The 12783-nt window shown below is 38.4% G+C and overlaps 1 protein-coding gene across 1 annotated transcript in view; it reads left to right on the forward strand.

Moving 5' to 3' along the window:
- ZBTB8A (zinc finger and BTB domain containing 8A) overlaps positions 1 to 10245 on the forward strand; it is a 15232-nt gene extending 4987 nt beyond the window's left edge. The window contains exons 3-5 of the mRNA XM_006894971.1: positions 95 to 918; positions 4776 to 4945; positions 9711 to 10245. Of these exons, the coding sequence (XP_006895033.1) occupies positions 96 to 918; positions 4776 to 4945; positions 9711 to 10040 (1323 nt within the window). The 5' untranslated portion in view covers position 95 and the 3' untranslated portion in view covers positions 10041 to 10245. The remainder of the gene's footprint in view (positions 1 to 94; positions 919 to 4775; positions 4946 to 9710) is intronic.
- Positions 10246 to 12783: the final 2538 nt, after the last annotated feature.

Here is a 12783-nt window from a genome sequence, read left to right on the forward strand (position 1 = left end):
AATAAAATATAATTATAGAAAAGAAAAAAAAGAAAAAAAAAAGAAAGCCCTGCTGCCCGCTGTTTGGTAACCTTGTGTGTCTTTTCCTCTTTAGAATGGAGATCTCCTCCCACCAGTCCCACCTCCTGCAACAACTGAATGAGCAGCGAAGACAAGATGTGTTTTGTGACTGCAGCATTCTGGTTGAAGGGAAGATCTTCAAAGCCCACCGGAATGTGTTGTTTGCTAGCAGTGGCTACTTTAAGATGCTCCTTTCTCAGAATTCCAAGGAGACAAGTCAGCCAACCACAGCCACATTTCAGGCTTTCTCCCCGGAAACATTCACAGTTATTCTGGATTTTGTTTATTCAGGAAAACTGTCTCTGACAGGTCAAAATGTCATAGAAGTCATGTCAGCTGCTAGCTTCCTTCAGATGACTGATGTCATCAGTGTCTGTAAGACTTTTATTAAATCTTCATTAGACATTAGTGAAAAAGAAAAAGATCGGTACTTCAGTCTGTCAGATAAGGATGCCGGTTCTAACGGTGCAGAACGCTCCTCTTTTTATAGTGGTGGCTGGCAAGAAGAAAGCAGCTCTCCACATTCTCGCCTAAGCCCTGATCAAGGACCAGGGGTAATAAGTGGAAAATCTTGGAATAAGTACAGTTACCATTCAGCCTCCCAAAGGAATACCCAGCAACCTTTGGCCAAGCCTGAGCAAAGGAAAGATCCTATCAAGAAGCCCAAACATTTGAGGTTGTCACAGCCTTCTGAAGTTGTACATTGTAAGTCAAGCAAACGAGATACACGGACATCTGATCCTTCCGTCCTCGTTCCCCCAGCTGGCGAGCAAGCACAAAATGATGCCGAAGTGGACTCTACTCCTTCCAGCTATCAATATGGTCAAGGATCTGATGTCACATCCAGAAGTTTCCCAGGTACCCAAAAAAGAGCATAAATTCTCTCAGTCTGGTTCCTAATCTTCATAGACATCAGCCCTGTTTCAACATGTTCTTAACTAGAGACTTTATGGGTAGGTAGTTGGATCATTGGTAAAAAGTGCCTTTTTTTTTAAGTCATACTTCTCTAATGAAAATCTATTTCTTAAAACATAATTCTTAAATTTTTCATTTAAAATAATACTGGGTTTGTTTATTAATAAAGATAGAAGGTTAAATGATAAAAAGAATCACTGGAAGGAAGCAAGTGAGTGCATTGTAGTCAGTGTAAGAAAACAAAATGTATATGAATAGTTGAATGGAAACACAATATGCTCTCTAAATGGAATCCTAAAAAGTGAAAAAAAATTAAGTAAAAATATAATAATGCTTAAGTTTCACGAAGGCCAAAAGAATAATGATAGTAAAAACTATCACTAGGATGATAGTCACAACTAAACTAGGCAGTTCTGGTGGCCTACTGGTAAATAGCTACATTTCGATCCCAAAGGCACAGGGTTCAAATCTGTATCTACCAGCTGCTCTGTGGGAGAAGGATGAGCAGTCTCTTCCGTGCACTTAACTGCCTCTGAAAACCCACTGGAGGGTCAGCTATGGGTCAGTTCTGACTCGATGGCACACAGCAATAGTCAAAATCTATGATCTTTCTATACCTACAAATGGCAGTCAAATTATTGTGAAATACTTAAAGTTCTTTACTAGAATCCAATTCCCAAGACACTTATTTTCACTTTAAATAGAATTTTCCCTCAGATTATTTACTCAGGAAGAGTATTTTTATACAAACAATTTAAATAGGGCAACCATGCATATATACAAAGTGTCACAGACCCAGGATCTATTTTTTAAGTTTAGGGAAAGTATTTTAGAAAATATATGAAAGTAAAGAGAATAATATAAATACCCATGCACCCATTCCACCGCTCCAGTTTTGACTCATAGCTAATCTTATTTCACTTTTAGTCTACCTGCTGTCTTGTATTCTTTTTAAGCAGATCTCAGACATATATTCATCTATAAAAACTTTAGATTCTTCTCTCTAAAATGAGTTGTTTTTAGGTGCCTTTGAGTCGATTCCAAATGATGCTGACCCTATAGGATGGACTAGAACTGTCCCCTGCACTTTTGTCGGCTGTAATCTTCACAGCAGCTCATCACCAGGTCTTTTCTCCTGTGGAACTACTGGGGGCTCAACATTTTGGTTATCAGTCAAAATAATGTATTACCTTTACAAAATTAGCTAAACAAATTCATTAACAAAATTAACAGTAATTCCTTAATATCACTAAATAACCAATCAGTGTCCACATTTCTCTCATTGTCAATTTTGTAAATAACTTTGTTTTCTTTGTAGATGATGTACATTTTAAAATAATAGTCAGTCCATTGATTTTTATGGATCACATTTCTCTATGGGATATTAATTTGAGAAGATATGAAATTTTATTTTAGCATTTATAGGATGTCCTGCCAGGCTAACACATTGGCCAATACATACAAAAATAGCCACAAAAATGAAAAATCTTTGTGCATTTTAAAGCACAAAAAGTTCTCTTTTTTACCTTTGGGTTCCACTGTTTTGTAACTTGATACAACTTATTTGTCCTTTTCTGCCTCCTGAGTTATTTAGATCTAATTTTAATAAATGAAGATGCTGGGGTTTTAGGTTTTTTTAATTAATTTTAATGAAAATTTATAGAGATTTTGGATTTCCATTCATACATTGTTGCACTTTTCTCCCTGCTCACCCCTCCCCCCTCTGTTCACTCTTCTCTTTGAAAAGCAAAAGAAAAATTCTTTCATTATTATATAATCCCTCTCCCCAAGTCCACTCCACTATTCAGCTGTCATTCTGGACATGTCATTCTGTCATGACAATATTACCTAATCATATACCCTTTTAAACAGATCTCTCCCTCATCTGTTTCAATGCAGTATACATAATTTATCCCATCTTTTTCAGTCTCCCCCCAGCCCCAATGTCAGTCCCATTTTACAGCAGTGGCACTATGCAGTATTTGTCCTTTTGTGACTGAAATATTTCATTCAGCACAATGTCCTCCAGGGTCATCCATTTTTTATAATATTTCATGTGTTCTTTGTTTTTCAATGCAGCATAGTATTCCATTTTATGAATATACCACAGCTTCTCTATCCATTGATTTGTTGATGGGCGAAGATGCTGTTTTACAGCTAAATCTAACTTTAATAATGAAAACATTGTTTTACTATTGTGAAATGGAACACTTCACAAATTTGTGTGTCATTCTTGTGCAGGGGCCATGCTAATCTTCTCTGTATTGTTCCAATTTTAATATATGTGCTGCCAAAGCAAGCACAAAATGGACATTTTTATGTAGAAATTTTTGTGATTTTTTTCATCTGATGACATGTTTTGCTACATATATTTTCACAAGAGTTTTTAACATAATTTTTGTTCTAAAACACAACTTGATGATCCTTGACATTATTCTCCTTTTAAAAAAAGTTCTATGGAACAGAACTCAAATTCTTTATAATTCCACACTTAGGAGACTAGAGGACTCCCCAGCACTTTCACCCTGAGATATTCTAAACTTCCAACTAAAGCTTTCCATGAGGTCATCTTTTAGCTTAATAATAGCCTGGCTCAAAAAATACGCATTGTCATCCATAAGTACTTTGTTCCTGTAAAACCTCATATATATGAGATGAAGTGGTAAACATTTACTCAGACGCAAACTTGGGAAGACAATGGAGCCAGTTCCAGAAACTGAATTACTGGAGACGGAACAGCCAGAAAAAGGAAACAAAGAAAAAGTTAACTGAAAATGTAATCAATGTCACTGAACAAATTGTATAGATGTTGTTAAATGAGAAACTAATTTGCTGTGATTTCACTGAAAACAAGAAGATATTTTTATTTTAAAATAAATAATACAATGGAGGGGCGGGAGGGGACAAGATTATATCATGCCTAAAGTGAAGAAATACTCTCATGGCCATCAAGTCAGAACCAACTCAGAGATGAACCTCCGGTAGGTTTTCAGAGGCTGGAAATGGCATGAGAGGAGACTGCCCATCTTTGTCCCACAGAGCCACTGGTGGATTCGAACCTCCAGAGAGGCAGTCTCTGAGTTAATATTATAACTGCCTACAAACTATGCCACCAGAGCTCCCTTAAGGAGAAAGAAAGAAAAAAAATACACACACGAACAAAGTAAGTTACTCAAACCTTTGGGTAAGATTTAAATATTAACTGAATTATTTCTTTTGGTTATGTTTATATTTGCAAAATGCTACACCACGTTTTTACACTTGTAATCTAGTCTATCTACATTCAGTAAAATCCTATGTGTGATTACAGTCTGTTAGTTTTATTCACACTTTGTAAATATTCAAAGTATTGAAATGATAACATCTATATTTAGAATTTCTCCACAGGAGAAAGTATAATCTCTTTACAGCCTCAGAAAACCCTCTGGAGAGTCAGCTGTGAGTTGATGTCTACTTGATAGCACGTAACAACATACTTAGAATTACATTGACTAGCTAGTCTGAAGGGAGTCCTGGTGGTCGACTGGGTAGAATGGTGCTGCCAACCCCATGGCACCAGCTGTTCTCAGGAAAAGACGGGCAGCTGCCTCCTGGGTGATTCACAACCTCTGAAAACAGCCTGGAAAGTCAGCTATGAGTCAGTTCAGGTTCGAGAGCAGTGAGGGTGAGGTGGAGCTAGTCTTAATCAAATGCCTCTCTTCTCTGCCCTGGGTGAGCTTGGGCCTAGCAAGGTTTTGTGGATTTTGGTATTAGAGTTGTTTCTAGACTTCACAGTCATGTAATGAACTGTCTCCTCTCAGACGACCTGCCCAGGATGCGGTTCAAGTGCCCATACTGCCCCCACGTGGTGAAGCGGAAAGCCGACCTAAAGCGCCACCTTCGTTGTCACACAGGAGAAAGGCCCTACCCATGTCAAGCTTGTGGGAAAAGATTCAGCAGGCTAGACCATCTAAGCAGCCACTTTCGAACAGTATGTATATATAATTTTCCATTGTTTTACTTCTTAAGAAATGTGTGTTTATCTACTTTAGGATAATGTGATTTATGAGATAAATTTTTTCACACAACACTACTATATGAAAAAATGTTCAAGTTAATGATTTTGCTTTGTGACTAATGCGTGATTATATGGGAACTGTACATATGTATCAACAGAAGGAGGGGCAGCTAGCCCTTAGATAAAGACATCATGCTTGGTAAAGGAGAGGGACAATGAAAGAGAACAGGACCCTCAATGACATGGGTTGAGGCAGTGACTGAAATGTGGGCTTGAGCATGGAGCAGATTGTGAAGATGGTACAGTACAGGCCAAGGTAGTCTGTGGTTCATAGGGTTGCTGTGAACATGTTGTTAGGAGCCTTTGAATCAACTATTACTCACAGCAACCCTGTGAGCAACAAATCACAACTTTGCCATTTAAATATATTTTTGCTCTTGTTTTGTGCCATAAAGTCAGAACCAACTTACAGCTGAGTCTCCAGCAAGTTTTCAGAGGCTATAAATGGCATGGGAGGAGATTGCCCATATTTTCCTGCAGAGCAGCTGGTGGATCTGAACTACCTGCCTTTGGGCTGGCAGCTCAACTCCTTACCCATTAGGCTACTGGAGCTCCCTCTATATAGATGTACATATCAGTTCTTCTCCTTGAAACCCTGAAGTAAAAGAATGGCTTCTTGGATGCTAGTTCTAATTCACTTAAAATCTGGTGTTCTAATGAATAAGGAGTTGCATTGCCCATCCAGAGGGACTTGGTTTAAATTTACCAGCTGCATCTTAGGAGAAAAATGTACAGTCTCCTCCTATGCCATTTTCCTCTGAAAACTCGCTGGACTTGACATAACAACAACAAAATCTAATCCCTTTTTATGTATTGGGCTTTGTAGAGCCATACCAGTGTAAGCTGTATAAATGTTTGGATGTCTGTCAGGCTCTCTATTCATATACTCAGCATCTGCTAATGGATGTCAAATTCCTACGTGGTAGGATCTGTCTAGCTGATCTGGCCACTTTCCATGGCACCCCTTTTCCAGTCTCTCTAGTTGTTCTTTAGTCTTATTAAGAAAGGGAACAAGGAGAGCAATAGAGCCTCCCCTCAGTCAAGGACTTGACTGTCAGCAGTCTGAAAAATTTCAGGGAACTTGCTGGTTAGTGCCCTAATAGTTTAATGATGCAGTGGCTTTGGAATTCTGCCAGACATAGCAAGATTGTTTTCCAAAATAAGTGTTCTATAACAGGCATTTCTGTTCCATTCATGTTGTTGTATGCTGTCAAGGTGGAACCAACTCAGAGCTGACCCTCCAGCGGGTTTTCAGGAGCAATAAATCACAAAGGAGAAAATTGCCCATCTTTTCTTGCAGAGCTGCTGGTGGATTTGAACCACATGCCTTTGGTATTTGCAGCACAACTTCTCATCACTAGGCCACCAGAGCTTCCATTCATAAAAGCCTCTTTAATTTTAAGGACAGTAGAAACACTTAAAGAATCACTTAAGGTGATTCTTAATACGTTGCTTTGTAGTTAGTCACCAAATATGTATTAAGCACCTACTATGTGCAGGCCCCTGTTCTAAGTGCTAGATATAAAGCAATAAACAGAGCAAGGAAAACCTCTGCCTTAATGAAGCTTGGGTTTTTTTCCATAAAAGTAACTTTTTACTATTACAAAAACTATATACATTGCAAAAAAAAAAAAGGAATAGATCTCAGTGAAAACAAGAAAATAAAAATAATTCATTTTCAACAACCAGATATTGCCATTTTTAACACTTTTTAACACTTTATCATATATTCTTACAGAACATTTTTTCTGCTTATATGTGCATGATTGGTTTTTGTTTATTTTGTTGGGTTTTATCTATGTTTTAAAATGAAATAATGCTGTCCTTGCTAGTTTGTTAAAGTGACTTATGTCCATATGCCACCAACATTATTCATTCAGCATTATACAATTAATTCTAATAATTGTGTATTAAAACCCAACTCGACTACCCTTGAGTCAGTTTCACCTCTAAGTGACTGATCCTCAATTGGATTTTTGAGGTTTTTAGTCTATATGGGAGGCAACTTCCTCATCCTTCTGTTCAGCTGAAGGTTTCCTTCAAACCACTGAGCCTTCAGTTTTCTAACCCAGCTTGTGATGCATGTCATCAGGACTGTGACAGGTATAAATAGAATGACTTACTATTAACAGATATTATTGTTAGGTACCTTCAAGTCAACTCATAGCAACCCTGTGAACAACAGATCTGAACCCTGCCCTCCCTCTTCTCCATCACCCTCATGATCTTTGATATGCTTGAGCCCATTGTTACAGTGGCTATTTCAGTTCATCTTGTTGGAGATCTTCCTCTCATTCTCTGACCCTCCACCATTCCCAGGATGAGACTCCCCCAGCAGCATGCCCAAAGTACGCAAGATGAAATTTCACCATCCTTGCCCCGAAGGAGCTCCCTGGTCGCACTTCTTCTAAGAAAGACTCGTTTGTTCTTTTGGCAATCCGTGGATGTCTATTCAGCACCCTTCTCCAACACCACAACTCAAAGGCATCGATTCTTCTGTCATCCTTATTCACTGTCCCACTTTCAGATACAGAGGAAGTCGTAGAAAAGACTGTGGCTTGGATCAGGTGCACCTTAGTGTTTAAACAGACATCATTACTCGTTAGCACTTTGGAAAAGTCCTTGCTGGCAGATTTCCCCAATGCAACACCTCTCTTGATTTTTGGACTGCTGGTCCCAGAGTGCTGATTGTGCATCCCTGTAAAATGAAATTGTTTACTTCAACTTTTTTTCCATCATGATGTTGCCTGTTAGCCCACTTGCAAGGATTTTTGCTTTCTTAATTGAAGACTGTAGACTTTGATTTTCTGCAGCAATTCTTTCAAGTCCTCTTCACTTTCAGCAAGTCTGTGTCATCTGCCATGGCGCAAATTGCTGATAAGTCTTCTGATCCTGATGCCACATTCTTATTCACATAGTCCAAGTTCTCAAATGGTTTGCTCAGCATACAGATTACTATAGGTATTACTAACAATCACTATAATAGATAATATTCATTAATTACAGGTTTTGGCCAAACATCTTTCACACATTTGAACTCTTTCGTATTGAGTCCTCATATCAGACCTGTGAGTAGTTACCCTGTTTGCAATAAGGAAGCAGGTAGGGTTAAACAGAGCCATCATAGTGGTTGCCTCTGGACAGTGTCCTTTCTGATTAGTCAGCCTTCTAATCAGCTTGAGTGAGGCCTGCACCTCATCAGGTGTTACATATTCTCTTTATTGCCCTGAACCAACCCAGAACCAACCCCTGCCGGAATTCAGATTCTCACTCAATGCAATAACCCTCCAGGAGGTTTCAGAGGCTGTCACAGTGAGAGGAGACTGTCCCTCTTTCTCCCTTGGAAGTACTGGTGTATTCTAACCACTGACCTGAGACTGTCGGTGTAACATGTAACACTCTGCCACCAGAGCTCTCCATCACTCTTAAAGCAAGTTTATATTTTAAATACTTGCTTCAAGATCAATGGTTAGTAAATGACAAAACCAGGCGATTCCCAGGCCAGTCAAGTAATCTATCAAAAAATACGTATAAATTTAATTTTAGAAAAAAGTAAACATACACACAATTACATTTTGGGACAGTATTTTGCTTTTTGGTAAAATTAATACCCAAAACATGAGAGGCTTTGGTTCCTGAAGTAATATTAAGTCCTTAAAACAGCATACATGACACATCATCGGGTTTGAAATTATTATTATTATTCTAGGAAAGTATCTCCTTGTTACCTGAAATATCAAAGTACTGTCTGATTAATGGAGATGTGGAATTTTTACGTAGGTAATATTGATAATTTTATGTTACAGGCATTATTTAGAGAAAACGAAACTGTAATGAGCTTTGGTGGAGTAGCCTGTAGGGAGCTGCCCTGCTAACTCTGGTGATTTGAGTTCACCAGCAGCATCAGGGGAAGGATGGGAACTCTCTTCTCATGTGGTTAGAAGTCTCAGAAACTCAGTGGAGAGTTGGCTGTAAGTTGGTTCTGACTCAACAGCAATTAGAGACATGTTTAACATTTCTGAACACATTATTTAGAGAAAGTTAATATATAATATTTCTCAGTGCCATACCCTAGGATAGTTTTCCAGTGTTGTTGCTGTTGTTGCTGTCTGCCCTGACAACTCAACTCACAGCCATCCTATGAACAACAGATCTCAGTCTTACCCTGTCCTGCTCACTCCCTCCTAAAGATCTCAAACATGCTTGCACCCAGTGTTGCAGTGACTATGTCACTCCATAATGTTGAAGGTCTTCTCTCTTTAGCTAACTCTTTACTTTTCCCAACATGATGTCTTCTTCCCAGGTGGTCCCTCCTGACAGCATGCTCAAAGTATGTGAGACAGAGTTTCACCATCCTTGACTCTAAAGAGCACCCTGGTTGTATTTCCTACAAGACAGACTTGTTTCTGCTTAGTGCTAAGGAGCTGCACTGCCAACCCAAAGGCTTGAGGTTCAGATCTTCCAACTGCTGTGCAGGAGAAAGATGGACAATCTTTTCCTATGTGATTTACAGAAGGAGGCTCAGCTATTAGTCAATTCAAACTTGACACATATAACAACATTCTAATTTAAGTTGATATTTAGCCTTGAACATTTTAAGTTTTGAACTAATGTCTAAACTGTCAAAATGTCCTGCTTATGAAAAATGTTTTTAATTCCTATTTAACTCTCTACACAGATTCATCAGGCATGCAAACTGATCTGCAGAAAATGCAAACGCCATGTGACTGATCTGACAGGACAGGTGGTCCAGGAGGGAACCAGGCGCTACAGGCTCTGTAACGAGTGCCTTGCTGAAGTTGGCATAGACAGCCTGCCCATGGATTTGGAAGAGCAGCACCTCATGTCCCCGTCAGAAGGAGAAAAGGATTCCAGGTGGCACTTGAACGAAGATGAGAACAGGTCCTACGTGGAGATTGTAGAGGATGGGTCGGCTGATCTGGTCATTCAGCAGGTCGATGACAGTGATGAAGAAGAAGAAAAGGAAATAAAGCCCAACATTAGGTAGCGATCACGTGAACCAATAGGTTCATGTGAACCCATATGGCTGCAGTTGACATGGACTTCCTGCATCACTCTCTTTTCATGGTCAGAGTCTGGTAAACAAATTTGTTGTACTGACTTAAAACAAGTGACCTGACCTAACTTGCATGCTTTTCTGAAGAGGCCATTGTGTCTGAACTTTGCTGCCCTAAAATATGTTGCTGCACTGGGGGGAGGGGAAGACCTCACTTGGGTTGACATGACGGATGAACAGTTAATGCCTCTCACTCTTATTGCAGAGATGCTTTTTTTTTCCTGGTAGTGGAATATCTGCTTCTCAAATTTTTTTCAAAGAAACTATTTTAAATAACTTTACCACAATCAGACTTTATATGACAAGTTCAAGGTATTTCAAAATACATTAACATCCAATATCAGATTGTTACAGGGACCAAGTAAGAGCACATTTAAGGGTCTGACACCCCACCTAACTATACATGAAATCTTTATGTTACTCTTAGATCTGAAACAACTTATCATTATATTCCTGTATTCTAAGTGTTTTAAAAGTATGATTGAAAGCTAATAGAAAATATTTTAAATCATTCATATTTAAGATTCTTTCCATTAATTTAAAAATTACTGTTATGTAGCCAGTACTGTTAACACAGCAAGAAACCTAAAGTGGTACTGACCAAAGATGGTATACAGATTCATTTTCTTAAACGAAGAAATGAATACTACCTATAAGTCAAGGCTCTGTGAGTATAGGTCTCTTCTTCTCCTAAAGAAACAAAGAGAAGTAAAAAAAAAAAAAACCAAACCTGAACAGCAGGAGATCCTTAAGAGACAGAACTGTGATGTCTTAGTGGGTAAGGAGTTGTGCCACCAGCCCAGAGGCACAACTGAATCCTCCAGCTGTGTTGTGGGAGAAAGATGGGCAGTCCTCTGTGCGGTTTACCACCTCTGAAAACCTACGAGTGGGTCGGCTGTGAGTTGATTCCGACTCAACAGCAGCAATGATTTTTTGAGAGAGATTATAAATCATTCAAACATACTTCCCCCCCGCCCCACTTAATCAGCAAAGTAGGTATTATTACTTCTGATTATAAATGAGATCAGAATATTTAAGTGGTGGGACAGTGGTTGCACAGGTTTTCATTTTAAATAGAAGCTTCTTTCAACTCTTTTTATCTGTCTCTTGAAATAGCTAAGAAACAAAGTCAAAGCTTACACTGATTATAAAAAGTAAATTGGTAAGAATTATGAAACTTCATAATCTTCAGAAAAATGTATCTTGAACAGTACCTGTTGACATTTATATATAAGGACAGTACCTGCTGGGATCTCTTTATTCCATTATTTATATGTAAGTTTCAAATATTATAAACTGCTTAAACAAGGTACTCTCTTAAATACTTTAATCACTTTATTTATCTTATTTATATAATATTCCAAAACAAACTTGACTTCTAGCATACAAAGTTACACTAAAACCCTTCCCCCATGGGAATCACCAAACATTAAAAAAATATAGCTAAAATTGAAAAACATTATCGCTCTAAAGATAAGACCTAAAACAAGAACTAAAGAACTAAACTTCATATAGGTTGCTGCAGGTTATCACAATTAGACTTTAGACTTCATGTACTTTAATTTTGATAGAGGCTCCACATAATTATGCTTTTAAATGCCATGATATACCTCACAATGGCACTTTTTAAAGTTATTTTCTCTCAACCTTTTAGTAATGATTGTCCTGGATACCAGCTTGTGTGCTAACACGGTCCATTTCAGTAACCCTTTTTATAGATGGATGAATAACCAGTTTGTTTCATGGTACTTGAAGCTGAGCCATTTTCAGGATTCCCCCTGAAGGCCAGTGTCCCATTACTTCGAGGCCTGAGACAGCTCCCACATCAAAGTTCTTAGCATGTAGGCGGCTGTGTCCAAATGAGGGACAGAACCACAGCAGTGCTGCCATCTTTCAAAATTGTAAACCCATTTTCAGTGACAGGGCCATTAAGAAAAATGGCTGATTGGAACATTATTCATAGAAATAAAATAATGCTTGCACATGTACTCAGACTCACTTTATGATCAGGATTTTTTTTATGCTGTTATCATCTGCATGCAAACTTCACATACATCAGCATGAATGTCAGCAAAGCCCATTGAACACAGTGCCCCAGCACTTACACAGTAATTGCCTTTTCAGAAAGAATGCTTTTTCATAATTGCTTTACAAGCACTCAGCAGTCACCACCAAGCAACTATCAAGTTAGCCAAACTAGTCAGCACGTCTGTTCTATCATTTCAGTGTCGTAAAAGAGAGACATCGGTGCCATGTCTGCAAGTTGTAAATAATGACCCCAGTTATCGTGTTCTGTAGATGTAAGACCAATTATTTTCTAGAGTGAAACTGTATTTAAGGTTCCTGAGAAAAAAGAATTGTTTGGCTTTTAAATGTATGAAAAAAGTGTTACAAAGGGGAATAATCTGTTCAAATAAGCTTTATTTATGTCAGGGGTTTTGTTTTGTTTTGTTTTTCATTTGAAAATAATGAGAGTTGGTTAGACCAAAGTTTTGCTCTTTCAGGAATGCTCAACCAACCCTATTGTCCTCAAGTGTGTCTGGCTGGTGGGCCACAGGTTTGTGAAGGAGAAATATTGTGACCATGTCTACTATCTGGAAGAAGCAAAATCAGAAGTTTAAATTTTTTTAACACAAGAAGTCATTCCATCAAATGATTACAGAGAAGTCCAACA

Source organism: Elephantulus edwardii, unplaced genomic scaffold, assembly GCF_000299155.1.
Source record: "Elephantulus edwardii isolate Elephantulus edwardi_28Jun2011 unplaced genomic scaffold, EleEdw1.0 scaffold00152, whole genome shotgun sequence".
Lineage (NCBI taxonomy): Eukaryota > Metazoa > Chordata > Mammalia > Macroscelidea > Macroscelididae > Elephantulus > Elephantulus edwardii.